Here is a 15,836-nt window from a genome sequence, read left to right on the forward strand (position 1 = left end):
ATATTACAACTCCTAAGCATAAGGAAGAAACAGCTACAGAAGGAGCATAGCCAGCTATAGCGGTGACTTACCTCTTCATTCCTTTCAGCTAGACAAACCTGGCTTTCTTGCATTCTCCATTGTGCTGGCAGCTGACACAGATTTTTAATCTCAAAGGTTCTTAACACACTCTCGCCCTGCTTAATCAAACCTAACCGAAGTGATGGAACATCAACACAAAGAAGTGGACCCTAGGACACCAGGAAACAGATGTCAGAACGGACACTTCTGCCAAAACTGCCTAATTAAGAAGCATACATTAGCTAAGACTAATGTTCAATTTCACAGAGAATAGCGAAAGCAAATGCATTGCGTGTAATACAGAAAAAATCTTATTGTCACGGGGGTATCAACATTGACTCAATAGTTACTAGACAGCAAAAATACCTCCTGTTTGTAACTGCTTTAAATTTGTCAGACTTTTAAGAGGCAAAAAGCTTTATATGGACAATAGCCAGGCCCCACAGCTAGTCATCCCACAACACTGAACTGTTCCTTACCTTAAAAGCAGCCTCAACATGCAGTACAACTGGCTCTGGACAGTGTTCAATTTTACACTGCAGGTTATGGCTGATGCACCCAGGTTTGCTTCCAGTAATTGCCAGTTCAAATTCACAGAATTTATTCACATCTAGAAAAGAAAAATTCAGGGTCCTGTCTCACCATTTTGTAAAAAAACCACCTGCTGCAAGCCTGTTACAGTACCTCCTGGAACCAAATTCAGTCTGCTGTTGGCTCCAGTGGGCCGGAGATCAGGTCTTGTTTTGCAGCGTGCATTATAGTGCTCTGTGACTTTTCTCTTCCACTCGTACCAATTTAAATATTTCTGCCATTAACTGATGCTTGCAAGTCACAGAAACTTTACCTATGATGCCAGTATGAGGTTCAACTTCCATGATGTCACAGGGAATGATTTTCTCCCATGTGTACTTGATCAATGATTTGCTGTTATTCCACATCTAAAACAATTAAAATCAAGGAGACAATTAATGCACTTTAAGCTTTCATAGCAACAAGCCAATTTGCTGGGAGTACTGATGCACTGCAAACTAGGTATTGCAAGTCTTACATTACATACTTTGCAAACTCTAACCATATCCTGATCACCACTAAACATTATGACCTACTAATATACCTTGAATCTAGCTACAACATACTGTATCTTCACCTGAATCTTGAAATAAACTGAGCACGGTCAGAGTGGAAAGGTACAGAACTTCATCTAACCTCTGACTTGGAACAGTACTAACCCCGTGCCATGCACTAACTACTGTTATTTTTATGACAATGCTGTTTCCTTCCTTTCCTTTCCCCTCTGTGATGTAAAACAAGGACAAGAAGAAGTAGGATTCACCTGACTGGATTTCAGGTGTCTGCAAAATAGATAAGAGCTCTACATCTGACCTCATCTCCTAGGAATTCTCTTTTCTGAAAATAAAGCCAATTAGACAGTGCTGGGAGCAATTCCTCTGACCTATTTTAGCCTGTGGGAGGAGATGAATCGCCCCCTGGATGCTGCCAACCAGATCTCCAAGGACTCTAAGGAGAGTTTAGAGCAGGTAGGTCAAATGTGGAGATCTATGCCGAAAGCAGTATGAACTCAGTGGCTACCTTCACACTAGTGAAGGTGTTTTCTGAAACTTAAAGAAAATCCATTACCCGTTCTTGTCAAGAACTTTATCATATTTGAAGCCTTTTAAACTTTTTCCCCATTTTTCAAAAACGTTACAAACCTTCAAAGCTTAAACTTCAAATCCTTCCTTTGAGAGCAGCCTTTTTTTGCCAAAGGATCAGTTTGTGAGGGAGATGTAAGCTCTTGAAATCTTTGGCCTGCTCTTCAGACATTATTTCTTAATTACAGCAAATAACTTTGTTCTCTGAAGCACAATTATCTCTAAGCAGAGTTCAAATTCCTATCTTTTTAAGACTAAAAAAAACAATTGGAAACTGTGAGGAATGTAATTATATTATCACTAAGTGACTTAATTACCTATGCCACATATGTAGCTATACCAGATTACTGGGAAGTATGAAATGGCTGACTTAAGTTGAAAAAGAACTTCTAGGAAGAGAAAGCATAAAACTGAACGTTGATTAGCAGTATCTTTAAGAAAAAATGGGAAGACCATTAACTGGGAAATGTCTTCCTGCCTGGCTCTCGCTAACAGGCCTATTTTTCCAAAGTGAGTCTAAGATCAAAAGGATCCTGATCTATAGTGAAGAGGACACCGAGTGAGTGGACAATTACAGCAGCAGCCTGTCCCATAATGGTCAAACAGAAATTATCAGAACCTGCAGGAAAGAATAAGGTCTAGTAAGCTGCAACATATGTGACTTTTGTAGCTCTTCTGAGCTACAGGCTGAGGAGGCTTCCTAGGGGTTTTCAGTACAGACACTCCTGGAGTCACAGCCTCCTTCAAAAATATTTAAGAAAAACTAAAATGACATGGATTGTCTGATATCTTCTAGTAACACCTATGACATCTAGTGACACAAAGCACATGGTAACAATGAAGTCAAAAGCAAACAAACCTTAAATGTTTTTCTGACTTTTACACCAATAAAGTTTTCTCCAGGGACGATAATGGCGTATGGTTCCAGAAGAAGATGAAATGGTTCTGTTGATCCTTTAACTTCTATTTCCAATGCTATTACATCCTCTAATTTGCATTCTGGGATGTTTTGAAGCATCCCCTCTTTTACCAAACTTTGGGAGGAAATATGGTAGAATTATTAAGCATCTTAAACTGGTGTTTAAACTGGATCCCATCTTTTAATTGCCAGATCAAAACTGAAAATCACCAAAGTTTCTCAACTACAGACTGCCCGTGTGCAGTTAGCTCAGACTGGGGACAATTAAAAACTGGAAAAATTACAGTAGTTCTTTAATGTACTCTAGTCATCCCAGTCTGTTCACGAACAAGTAAGCAAGTCATAGACTGCTGCAACAAGCAGTAGTAACAGGAAAACGTGCTGGAAATCTCAGCAGAAAGCCTGGAAAATGAACAGACAAAATGACAGTATTATCTTTTTCCAAGAGAGGTGCAGCCCTAGCTAGGGCTAAGGCATGTGTTCAGACATGAGGGAAGGTCACAGAGACGCTCTTTGTACCACTATTAGTTTTGCAGATCAAATCCTTTATAATCATCAGTCCATCATCTCCAGAAAGATGAAGAATCCCAGTAACTTAATGTAATAGCATAGCTAAAATGTGACTACACATCTTACCAGGAAATACTGTTTCTCAGCTTACCAAGGTGATTCTGGGATGTCCCTCAGTACCATCTGAATCACACTGTGATAATTCTTCAGCTACACACATGAAGAAGGAGAGGATTTTAATGTTAAGTAAACAGTTATGTTGAGGATTAAAAAAGATTAAAAAGTAGTTTACATTTAAAGGATGAACGATCGCCATCGGTGTACTAAGCTCTGATAAACAATATTCAAACTTTAGAGTTACTAAAAGAAAACATGTTTGACTGCAAAATATCAAGCCAGATTCTGATGTCATGGTGTATGGTTCCAAGAAAAATACTCATATTTGACATGCCTGTTATTATTTCCCTAGTATATTGCATACTACACACAAGCATCTGCAAAGGCTCCCCAAATTAAGATCAGTACTGCTATACTAACTTAAAGTTTCTTCTAACCACTCCAGGGTATTTAGCTTAATTGACCGTCAATCTGATTTTGAGTAAGAAACTCTACTTTTCCAACATGGCAAAAGAGGATGCCTTCTATACTCTAATGGGGGGAAAAAAAAGGAAACACAGAAGCAGACCTTAAATTTGAAAGGCTTTGCAAAAGATTCATTTGTCTGTAGAGAGATATTAATTTAAGTGTATATGTTAATTCAATATATTTTTGTTAACAAATAAAAATCTTTAAAACATCATTAATATATTTTTCTATTAACTAATTAAACTATTTCAAAAAGCCAGCTAGTTTCTCTTACCATACTTATTTGAGGTATTCCTGTGTCTGTCAATCACTACAGCATGAGATATTCCCACTCTTGGGCTTTCTTTGGATCGAGTTTCTTTAAATACAGTGAGCTCACGCTCCTTATTTACATGGATAGCAGAGCAGAATCTGAGACAACAGTCACTGGTACAGCTGCATTCAAACATCGTTGCACCCCTCTTTATCCACAGCTGCATACCATCATTTCTCTGCCAAAAGCTACTACCACCCCCTTAATTTAGCACACAGCTGTTCACAGGACCCATTTCAGCCCAAAAAAGCTACAGTTGGAAACAGTTTAAATAATCACTGTTTGCTAACCAAACTTGTTTAGGCTGCAGTAGGTATGGGGCACATCCCCAAAGCAGCTCGCTCAGCAGGAGGTTGTGGAGGAGCTGGTAATGTGAGAGTGGTAACTTTACCAGCCAGCACAGCTGCAGCTATGAGGATGTGTCCACAGTTTCAGTGTAAAATTAATTGTGTCCAATCAGTACCAAAAATGACATGAGATCAGAAACCGTCTGAGATTTTGCAGTCAAAACATGTTTTCTTCTAGTAACTTTCTACATTTTGAACACTGTTTATCAGAGCATAGTACCAGCTAATTAAATTTAATTCAGAAAGCTGCACAGCAAGGATTTTATTACTTGCATAAAAACAGCTGGAGTTTGTAGATAGGAAGGAATCGCAAGCCATACCTCCTGTGGAGTGTAAGTGAGAATAAACTCATGATCAGCATGGGGAAGCAAAACTCCCTGCTCAGGATTTAGGAAGAAGGCTGACTCTGTGTCTCGATTGTATTTGAGCTTCATAAAGTCTGCAGTTTCTTCAGGTATTAATGGTTTCAGATTAGGCTTTATTATCTGCCAGTAGAAAGGAAGTTCTATGTGGCTGCAAAGAGATCAATAAACAACAAAAAGCTATGATTAAAAAAATTGGCTATTTTTGAATAATATATTGGGAGAAAATTTTCAGTTCCTTTTTCCATGTAGGGAATTCCTCTCCTTCAAAATTACAGGGTTTAGACATATCAGTCTTTGTGAGCTACAAAGCTGATGAGGCAGCATAGAGTCAGAGTATATAAATTGTGCAAAGAACATGCTAATATATGGAAGTAAATTATATAAATGTGCAAGATATGTTAACACCTTCTTGCCTTATTTAACTTGTCATGTAATGCAACTTTTAGGAAACTTTACAATTCTTCTTCCAAGAATCTGAGATCAACGTGACAATTCCTGCTGATATCAGTATGTTTGCATTGGATCACTGCTGATGGTCTACATAACATTCTGAATTTAATCCAAGTGCAAGCTGTGGTCTTTAACATATCAAGAAACACAGAGGCTCCAGCTAAGATTATAGCAACAGCTCTGCAATATTCTTCATAATCCAGAAAAGGTTGCTTAACCGGGTTGCTTCAGCAGAAGTGTATTCCTTGGAATGTGTTCATGGGTTTTAAAACCTTGCTCATACTGACCTCAAGAACTTTGCCTTACTAAGGGGAGGAAGGACACTGGAATTTGGAAGTGAGTATCAATGACATAAAACTGAACATGTACAATTTCTTGTATCACTTTCTATAGCAGTCTTTCCTGCTTCTGTGGAGTTCAGTCTCAGCCTGACCAGCTTTGTTTCATACAAATGCTGACACCAGACGTGCAGGGACTGCTGTCAGGATTATAACATAGGGAAAATGTGGAAATTGGCATAGTCGCACCCTTTGTCAGTCTACAGTATCCAGTTCACTGAGCCACACTTTCTGTACCCAAACAGCATTCTGTTCTGGCATTATGCATGTGTCGTTTCCAGGCCACAAAACAAACTTCCAGAAATTCACTATAGCAAGTAGCGATTTACATGAATGTATCTAAAACCAGCACTGACCTCCTCACTGCTTTGATGGCCTGCAGCCTCTAACTACTGCAGTCATGCACATTAGCGCACTTCTATTATTGTCCAACTGGTTTTGATCAAAATCAGGATTCCACTATGTTCAGTACAATGTAATTGCACACAGGGGCATATTCCTTGACTTCAACTAGTGTTTATATTTAAATCTATTAGGACTCAATAGTAGGAATCACTGGAAAGTTTTAATATGAGCTAGTTACATTGGACTCCCGTTTTAATCAGTAGAGATCCAGTGGAGTCCAGGATGCATTATGTCTTGTTCTATGGGAGATGTCTACAGTCAGAATCGCATCCTTAAAAGCATCTATTTCCCTGCACTATGAAAGGAAAAGAGTACAGGGTGCTTCGCTCAGTTGCACAAGTATACATTGTAGACATGTAAAGTTAGATAAATCCCATCTGGATGACCCTGTTAAATACTTCCTGCAACCATTCCTATTCATGAATCTTTTGCAGTTGTACATTTATCTATACTGAGGCAAATATATTGACCTTGGTAGTGTATGAACCAAATGGTATTGCTAATGGTTGCCATTATGTTTGATCTATATACAATGTTCCTGCTCTTACAAGCATATCCTTGAACCTTAATTACTAAACAATGAAGCAAAAAGAAGCAAGGCTTCTGCACAAAGTTTATCAAGTGCATGAAGGTTTCTCTAGCTTGAGACAGGATGGTATCAAAAATGAGATCCCTACCAGTATGTTCAGACTGCAGAGCATTACTCTATTAATAGCAGCTACGTACGTAGAGTTTCTTATAACCAATTTCTTCTCCTCGGTGGCGTGTGGGTTTTGGGGGTCAAATCGTATGAGATGCTGTGCTGTTACATCAGTAACTTCACCAGGTTCAGGTTTGCTTTCTCCACCCGTGACGAACAAAAGCTCCAGAGCTATCAGCTGTCCAACTCCTTGAAGAAATAAGTAGGTATTACTGTTTACATCTGGCTATTAACATTGTTCATATTACTTATTAACAGCAAATGCCAGCAATGGCCATTACTGATTATATCTGGTGTTTCCTCAAGTTTCAGAACTCCAATGCGTTAATTGTACAATATTTTCCTGATGTTCTTTGTTCATCAACCTATATCAATAGAGATCTCTTCATAAATTTAACAGATTTGGATTTCAGGGCCACAACCTCAGCTCACTTACATCAGCATCGTTTAACTGAAGTGAGCAGAACATTTGCAATGTTTGATAATGTGGCTCCCAGATGTTTTGAGCAGTATATTAAAATAAAAATAAGCAGCAAATGCACTATTAAAAATTTTCCAAAGGAAATACCTGTAATAAAGTGATTAAATAGACTACAAGTCAAGCCTAATGTTATAGCACTCACAATCACATTCCAGGACAAGCACTAACATTTACAAGAATTTCAACTGGTTTCATTGGCTAATCCAAAGGCTGCCTATCTCTCCTGAATACCCTAATCCAAGACGTGCCCCAAATTTGCTTCACACCCAAGTGTATGTTAAAGCCCTGTTAAAGCTGATGTTTTATAGTTTGTCATGTTGCCTTATTGATACAAAAGCCTAAGAAATGAACTGCACCTGACTACAGGTGTTTTTTTCTGCTACTTGGTGACATTTTACATTTGGATTTTTGGCTACAGTGGGTTAAAAGCTCAGTACTTTCTGAATCCCATGTATTTCATGCACTGGGATGGAGTAGTAATAATGGTAATAAAAATGCTTAGCATTTAACACGATCAGGGGACAAAGTATTTGCTTAATCCAATGACATAAAATCTTATCATCACTTCAAGCCATCAACAACCACCCACATTATTTGAATATCTACAGTGTTAGAAACATGATCTCTGAAAGGTGTTAGAAACAAACCTGTGACTGTAACATCATTGACTTGGCAATTGTCACAAACAATGGTGTATGTTTGCTGTGAGACTTCTGGAAAAGAAGGGAAAAACACTACCTGAAAGAGAGAAGCGAAATAGCAATGTCTGTAACTGACTTCTCTCCAGGAAGTAATAAACTTCAATTCGTAAATGTTCACTAAAGGACAGTTCTAGTGATTAGTAATTAATTCTTACATTTGCAAGAAACAGACAGTGTCACATTCCCTTAATACAGACCAGAAAGAAATAGGTGTTTTCTGGGTCACTAAACCTACATGCGTGTATCTGGATGGTCACCAGAGGCTGCCTTTGTAGTCACAGGAGGTGTGGGCAGTCTACTGGGTCAGCTGTATGAATTGCACCCTCAGAATCGAATCTGCCCCCCTCAGTCACTTACTGAGCCACGCCACTGCTGCCTGCCAAGCTACAACGGTGTGACCAGGGCAGCTGCTCTGTGCTTTCCCTGAGCTCCACCTCAACAAAAATGGTTCAGGGGACAAAACCTTTGGCTGTGTAATGTGCACCATTGTTATTCTATCTCTGATCCATTACTGCCTGCAAACCCAGCCCATGCTAAATCCATCTGTCTCTCCCACATGTGCCTGGCCCTGCTGAAGCAATGCGTCTGGGAAGACATAAAGGAGGAGAAATGTTTCTCCTTCACCCACACCTGCCTGACCCGTTCCTCTTATCAACAGCCAGGAAGAACTGGAAAAAGGAAGGGCTGGAGGCTAGCCATATTCTCCATAGCACTCTTCCTCTCTCCATAGTGATACTATAATAAAATGTGGCCCCACACCAGAGAAAGCAGTGGTGGCAACCAGTAATGCACACCTACTGCAGGATCTTTTTCAGGAAAGAGCACAGCATAAGTGAAGGACTTGTACCTGCTGCTCCACAATGAAAGAATTTTTTTCCTCACGTGTCCTTTTTTTCCAAGGAAGTTCAGAAAGGAAAAGTTTCTTGGACTTGACACCCCAGATGGAGTGAAATAAGAACTCCTGTGTTCTCAGATTCCTGTTTTCTCTAACAGGATTCTTCATGGGGGAAAATCTGACTGGTCTCTGAGTGGCTAAGCAAGACTTGGAAGTTGCAATGAAAGACTCTCCAGTAAGACTCACAATTGCAATTCTTCCAGCATAATTGCACAAAAGGATTTGAGCATTTTTGCTCACGCAAACTCAAATCCACAAGGTCCAGCCAAGATCTTCTAAAATGTTCTTGTTTGCCAATGTATTTGGTAAAGTAACAATACTTTCTATAGCAGTGGGTACTAACCTCTACTGTTGTACTCTGCCCTGGAGCTAGCTCAAAAACAGCAGGATGGATCCCAAAAGGATCTTGTATCACAAAACCAACAGTGGCAACTGCCTAAGTTTAAAAAAAAAAGAAAAAAAGAAAAAAAAGAAAAAAAAGAAAAAAGAGAAAGATTAATAAATTAAATTGATCAGGTTGTTGTTTTTAAAATACAGGGTTACCTAAAACAGGCAGTGTACTACAACATCACGGTTCTACCTCTTACTGTAATTTTTTTTCACACATCTCAAAAATATGTGGCTTATGTATATGGCTTAATTAGAAGAAATGCTCCATGCTTTATAATTACCTCAGTGAAAGCAGGAGGGAAGGTGCTGTCTCCAAAGACAAATGATAGTGTCAGGAGCCCTAATATTCATGTTTACAGAAGAACAGCTATGCCTGAGCATAGGAGCTCTGTTTGTTTCTCCACGCTTATGACTCACTTCGAGTTGGAACTGTAAAGCATTTCAGGGAGGACAATCTGGCACATCAACTATCCCATTAGCCTTTTCTCCAGCACAAAAAATGCCAATCTACCAGTCACATCTTATCTTCTTTGCCTGTTTCACTTAGACCCTGTTTTGTGATGGGAAGTTAAAGACAGAGCAGTACTGGAGTGGACTGCTAGGGTCTAGCAGTAAGTGATATCTTTGGTGGGGAGGGGGAGGAAATCAGCTCAAGCAATGCTAGAACTGATTGCATTTCTATTTGCTTTAAGGGTAAGATTAAAGTTCAAGCCAGTTGTCCTTTCCCTGATCTATGCCTGAGTTTACCTCACCACTGAGCAAGACAACTTCTTCCAGAAGCAAGCCAGAGCACAAGCAGGAGGTACAGACATCCAGGGAGATCGGGCTCGAGTATAAATGTGAACCTCTGAGGGGATGGAACAATAAAGTGTCCCCAGCAAGGCCTTATTACTTGCTAATATACCATGACTAGATTAAAGGCCTTCACGTCAGGGCATCTATACCATACCATGTCCAGTATTTTCCCTTCTAATCACTCACCCTGAAATTAGGAGGTGGCCAGGCTTTCTTCGGCATTATACAGAACTTCCCAGTGCTAAATCCCTCATTTCTGCACAAAATCATCCTTACTTTTACTCCTCCAACAAGGCAGGAACCACAGTCTATAATGCGAGGCACTGCAATGAGTAACACAGAAAATCAGACTACACAGTGAAGGCTAGCAGCTGGCAAAGCCAGTTCTTAAATAACTTGTTAAAGACAACGTTACTGCATATGAATATGCTAGGTGCTGCAATCCTAAAAAGCCTTAAATTCTTTCCATTTGAAAGTTGAACAGTATGAGGTGCATATTTCTACATTCATCTTACATTTTAACGGTGCTTCCTACTTAAAGACTCCATTGAATGACGACAAAAAGTAAGATGATTTTTAAAAAAGCTCAGTATAACAGGAAAGGTGAATTTACAAAAAATCAAAGCAAGTTTCTGCAAAAATAATCCTGGTTGTTACAGTTGAGGCTAGATATCTGAGAGGTGAATCCTGCAGATATGTCATATCCATAAATAATGAATGTAACATTCCATGAATATTAATTAATAGCATCAAATATTCATAACTAAATCATAATTCCTTAATACTTAGGATTAGTAATTACAGTTAGGAGTTCAGGAATCGAGAAGACACAAACCTAGAAAAGTGGCTCCTGCTCACTCCTTTAATACAATGAAAAAAACATGAGCTTGATGTGGCAAGAACAAATAATCGAGGAAAAATTTGACAGGATTACCTTTTAATAACTAATAAATCTATTATGAGTGAAAATGAGATAGATATAAAAATGTAGAAAATGCATTGCCAAGTTTGTCCACGTTTGTTTTGTGACATATAATTGGAGACAGTCAAACAAAAAAAAGTCCATTTAACTTTAGAGAAACTCAAGAATTGGACATTACTGACATGTTAACACTGGAGGTGGTCTTCTAGCTTGGATCGGGATCAGAAGAGGTTCTGATACTTGAGTCTCCACTAACATACAATCTTCATAATCTCCTAGATATTCAGGAATAAATTGGACCGTATACTGGCATGTCATCCCAGGAGCAATCATTCCTCCCTTTCCTGGAAATTTTCCTTGAAAAAAAAAATGCAGAGAATTGAAAAAATTAAAACCTCCCAAAGTTGGCATATGTATTTATGATCACATCTCCCTCTGGAAAGGTGCCTGTAAACTCTCCCCATTTATTGCCTAAGTCAAGCTGATAAAAACAAATGACCACAAAAAGCCTGCCAGTGTAATCTCTGTACATGCATATCTTCCACTGAACTCAAAGATTTTTTGTCTGAAATATGCTTCTCATAACTACAGAAAACAGAGTGAGGAGAAACCTAGAGATGTTACTCAGTTTTCCTCTGCTACAAGACAACAAGGTTTACATGGGGGCATCTAACTTCTAAATATTCCTCCAGTGTTTTGACTGAGATACCACCATCTCCTTAGGCAATCTATCCCAGTGCCCGGCTATCCTACTACAGGAAAGATGTTTTTCTTAACTTCCCTCTGACCTAACCTTCCTTGCTGAAGTATGTTATTTCTTTCCCTCTCCCCCTAATGATTTCAGTGGAAACTACGTCTGTTCCTAGATGAATTCTGGATAAAACTCAATCTAGGTATTCCACGGATACATTTCAATCTAACTTCAAACACTTTAATGTTAGTTAGTCTTGAATTCCTCATTAGACCATTTGAATCTGCTTATGAGTTGCATGTGAATGGTCCTAGAGACCTAAGTCAACCTTCAGTTTCTAAAGAACTGAGCACTATGGATAGCAGAACCAAACAGAACATCTCTGAAAAATCTTTGTTCAAGCAGATAAATTAGATCTCTTGTGTGTTAACACATTTTACAGGCAGTAAAAAGAACTCTTACCTGGCCCAATGGCAAATGCTGAAGTAGAGGGGGGGATAAGTCTTACATGATGGCATGTTGAAGTGATGTTCTGTAGCTCTACAGTCATCTTAATTTAAAAAGAAAATAAAATTTATCATCACGCATTATAATGTTTGCAATTCCCTAGTACTCTGCTAGTAGTAACTAATTTATCATCGCAACCAACCTAAAAATCTGTTTATTCAATAAAGGCTGAATCAGATACTACCAAAACAAAGCAGAGACTGAAAAGGGTCCCTTTTAGTTTTCACTGGTTAGTGTGTCAGTGGCATCTGTGAAGGAGTATCTTCAAGGAAGCTAAAGGGTCATTAATTCAATATAAAGAAGAAACAGAGACTTCTGTTAAACTGCAGCAAGCCAAAAGATTGGGTGAAATACGTAGATCATGGCAGGACATAATGCTTCTCAGCGGTAGTATTAACTCTCTACAAAGAATTAAGTTCTCACCTCATAAACCTGGCCGACTTCATAATCAGAAAACAAAACAGTAGGTGGATTGGCAAGAAACACGGGAACAAATGAGGTATCACTGGAAGATTAAAAAAAAAGAGACATTCTCTTACTGCCTAGTTCTTTAAATACTGATAAAATGAGAAATTGCAAAATGTATCCCTTCGCAAAAACAAAATGTCATATAGACATACTTTTTTTCCTAAGAGACTATACAGACATTTAGCTCAAAATACCTACATGTAAATCCACAGTAATTCTATAGTGGAGCTCTCTGTGTGCTCCAGCTCAGAATCAAGGAACTGTATATACTGCATACCCTTTATTATCTTCTGCTTTTCTTCTGGCTATGGTTTGTTCCACCTTTTCTTGAGAAATGACAAGAGACTTGCCTCCATGAAGAGCATTTGGTGGGAAAAAGCGGGGGTTCTTCAAGTAATTCTGTCTTTTCTCAAGTTTGGCAAGGTAAGCACGCTCGCTTTCTCCCTCTGCTTTGCACTTACTATCTTTCCAGGCTAGCTTCTGTGAGGCACTAGTTTTCTTTGAAAAACAAAGAGATCATGGTGCAAAATTAAGCACGGCAATTTTGAGGATGATGAAAAAGGTTTCTGTACATGTCTAGTTAAAGCTATACAGCATTGAAAATTCATATAGAAATATTGCATTTGTCTTTTCTTAACAGATCAAATAAAATTAGTACTGGAGCCAAATCAACAATGCATTGATATTCACCCTCTGTTACAGGAACAGCAATAGGCCCTACAGTTCTGACAGAGTAAAACAAATAAATCTGTAAAATGTACCTTAATTGTCTTTTTAGTCTGGTGGCTAGAGTCTGGAGTTGAAGGCAGAGTTACTGTGCATAAAGACACATTTGGCAGACTACCAGATATTTTCTGTAAGTGTGCAATCTCTGCAGGCATCTGGTCCCGCGAGCCTGAAAATACACGCTGTTTAAAACTAAATGTCTCTTTGATGTAGCCAGGTTCTGATTTTCCTGCAATTCAAAGAAAAATTTAATTCTATAAGAGAAAAACATGAATTATAAGCATTTATTCTAAGCATAGGTATGAATTTATTTTAGTCTTGTTGATGGTAAAAATACACTTTAAATCCTCTAGAATTTAATTTACATTTATAATTTATTTTGCACAAATGAAGCTTAGTGCTTTAATAAGAAAGCTTTTAGAAATACCAATTAAAGAAGCTCTATACAAAGAAAGTTATATTACCCTCATAAAGCTATGTTAATCTTACAAATGAGTGGGACTTAGAATGTCCTGTTCAGTTTACAAAAAGTTCTATATGATGGACTTTTGACAGTGAGAAAATTGACATAAACAGGATGTACCAACTAGTCCCATGTTTCAATAGTTAGAAACAAAATTGCCACCTCAGAGGAAACTCTGAGATGTTAGATTTTTGGCTTTGTTTGGAATTACAATGGAAAAAAAAATCCAAATCTTGGAATTTGAGACTAAGTTGATTACTCTGAAATGTTTGTTTTGACTTGACTGAAAAACTTCATTTTAATGATACTAAAACCTTTCACCTTGGCTCACCCATGAGTAAAAGAAGTAAAGAAGTCTTGACATTGCCCAAAAGATTCTTCTTACTGATCTTCATTTGCAAATTAAACTGATATGTTTCCAGAACTGGAAAATTTTAAACCCAAAATAAAGAATAGAATTCTACCTCACTGAAAATAGTTTTTACTTTAATGTAACCACTTCCCTTCTCTGTATACAGGGCTTTGCAGCTTTGTGCTAATGAAATTGAATAGAGGCAAAGCAGTCACAATTAATATAGTTTTTGTGTCAGATGGAAAGAACTGTAAACAAATGTGCGACAACCATTAAATTTCATATTAAAGCACATTGAAACTCAATAATTTTTAATTTAACAATTTTATTTTGACAATGTCCCTTTAGTGGAATTTTGTGCTTGTAATGCTAGAGTCCTTTCTGCTTTGGCAGAAAACTATAAAAATATACTCAGTCTGCTACATCCTCCAATGCTTCAATTCTTATAGAGTGTTCTAAAAAGTCTAAATTATTCTCTGCTTTAGGAGTTACCTTTTGGTGCTTTAGTAATAGGTAATTTATCAGTGATGTAATCATCAGGGCAGGTTAAATGGTTTTTTCTGAGAAGTTCATTATCCACAATCCACCTAAAAGAGGATGCCACTGCAACAGTAAAACAAAAAGAAAAATAAAAAAAAAATGCAAAAGCTTAGCCCCTTAAGACACATTATCTTGATCAATCCAAAGTAATGTCTTTATAACTCATCACTGTCAGGTAACATCTTTGGATAGAGAAACAGTCTGGTATTTTAATCCCAAGACTTGGACATGCATCTCCACAATTCTAAATTCAGTTCAAACCCAGCTATGCAGCCATCAGAGAAACATTTAATCTCTGTTGGTTGCTGCTATGCATGAAAGTGTGTATGTCTGTAATAAAGTTAGATGGCAAGCCATTAATTGCAAATTTAATACCTTGAAAATGACCTGGTCGTTTAGTTTCTTACAGTGCTAAACAGATGTTACTCTACTTGAATCTCTGCACAAAATCCTTCAAAGTTGCTCTGTTGATGTAAAGCCAAACTAAAAGCTCACCGAGTCTAGTGTCAGTCCTACCAGTGATTCAGACAAACGTTGCATTCATCTCCAGGTACCATAAGCATGTACCGGGGAGAGACAGTATTTCCAGAATCCTCACCTGGTGGCAATCCCATTTTGTGGAATTCTTCCCCCACATCTGCCTTCAGCATGTTTAGGGCCCTTTCTTCTTCAGCTTTTGCTCGATCCTGGGCCTGAATGATGTTCTCTTCTACTGTGTCAGCTTCTGTCAATCGGCACTTATATTCAGCAAGAAGCTGTCACGGGCACGGGTGAATGTAGAGAAATGAGTCTGATTTGAGCTGTCACAAATTATTAAAGATCTCCTTGCAGATAAATGTTTTCTATTTGCCTTTGAGAGGTAAATAGAGATTGCCTGGTGAAACGTCATTACTTTACAAGCATAAACTGGCCTGCTAAAACACTGTCGTGGTTTAATCTGGCAGGCAGCCAAATACCACGCAGCCGCTCACTCACTCCCCCCACCCCCAGCGGGACGGGGAGAGAATCGGAAGGGTAAGAGTGAGAGAAACTCATGGGTTGAGATAAAGACAGTTTAATAAAACAGGAAAAAAAGGGAAAATAATAATGATAATGACAAAATATACAAAATGAGTGATGCACAATGCAATTGCTCACCACCCGCGCTGACCGATAACCAAGTAGCGATCGGTACTTCCTGGATCACGCCCACCCTTCATATACTGAGCATGACGTCACATGGTATGGAATACCCCATTGGCCAGCTGGGCTGGCTGTCCTG

General features: G+C 38.4%; 1 protein-coding gene across 1 annotated transcript in view; it reads right to left on the reverse strand.

The window, feature by feature from the left end:
* The window catches only part of DLEC1 (DLEC1 cilia and flagella associated protein), a 41,890-nt gene that overhangs the window by 22,849 nt on the left and 3,205 nt on the right, over nucleotides 1–15,836 (reverse strand). The window contains exons 3-19 of the mRNA XM_075140877.1: nucleotides 15,174–15,330; nucleotides 14,528–14,638; nucleotides 13,256–13,449; nucleotides 12,772–12,992; nucleotides 12,450–12,531; nucleotides 11,982–12,069; nucleotides 11,011–11,184; nucleotides 10,093–10,229; nucleotides 9,065–9,157; nucleotides 7,773–7,863; nucleotides 6,671–6,833; nucleotides 4,707–4,899; nucleotides 3,293–3,351; nucleotides 2,572–2,746; nucleotides 905–998; nucleotides 540–670; nucleotides 72–230 (exon numbers count right to left, since the gene is read on the reverse strand). Of these exons, the coding sequence (XP_074996978.1) occupies nucleotides 72–230; nucleotides 540–670; nucleotides 905–998; nucleotides 2,572–2,746; nucleotides 3,293–3,351; nucleotides 4,707–4,899; nucleotides 6,671–6,833; nucleotides 7,773–7,863; nucleotides 9,065–9,157; nucleotides 10,093–10,229; nucleotides 11,011–11,184; nucleotides 11,982–12,069; nucleotides 12,450–12,531; nucleotides 12,772–12,992; nucleotides 13,256–13,449; nucleotides 14,528–14,638; nucleotides 15,174–15,330 (2,322 nt within the window). The remainder of the gene's footprint in view (nucleotides 1–71; nucleotides 231–539; nucleotides 671–904; nucleotides 999–2,571; nucleotides 2,747–3,292; nucleotides 3,352–4,706; nucleotides 4,900–6,670; nucleotides 6,834–7,772; nucleotides 7,864–9,064; nucleotides 9,158–10,092; nucleotides 10,230–11,010; nucleotides 11,185–11,981; nucleotides 12,070–12,449; nucleotides 12,532–12,771; nucleotides 12,993–13,255; nucleotides 13,450–14,527; nucleotides 14,639–15,173; nucleotides 15,331–15,836) is intronic.

This window comes from Calonectris borealis, chromosome 2, assembly GCF_964195595.1.
Source record: "Calonectris borealis chromosome 2, bCalBor7.hap1.2, whole genome shotgun sequence".
Lineage (NCBI taxonomy): Eukaryota > Metazoa > Chordata > Aves > Procellariiformes > Procellariidae > Calonectris > Calonectris borealis.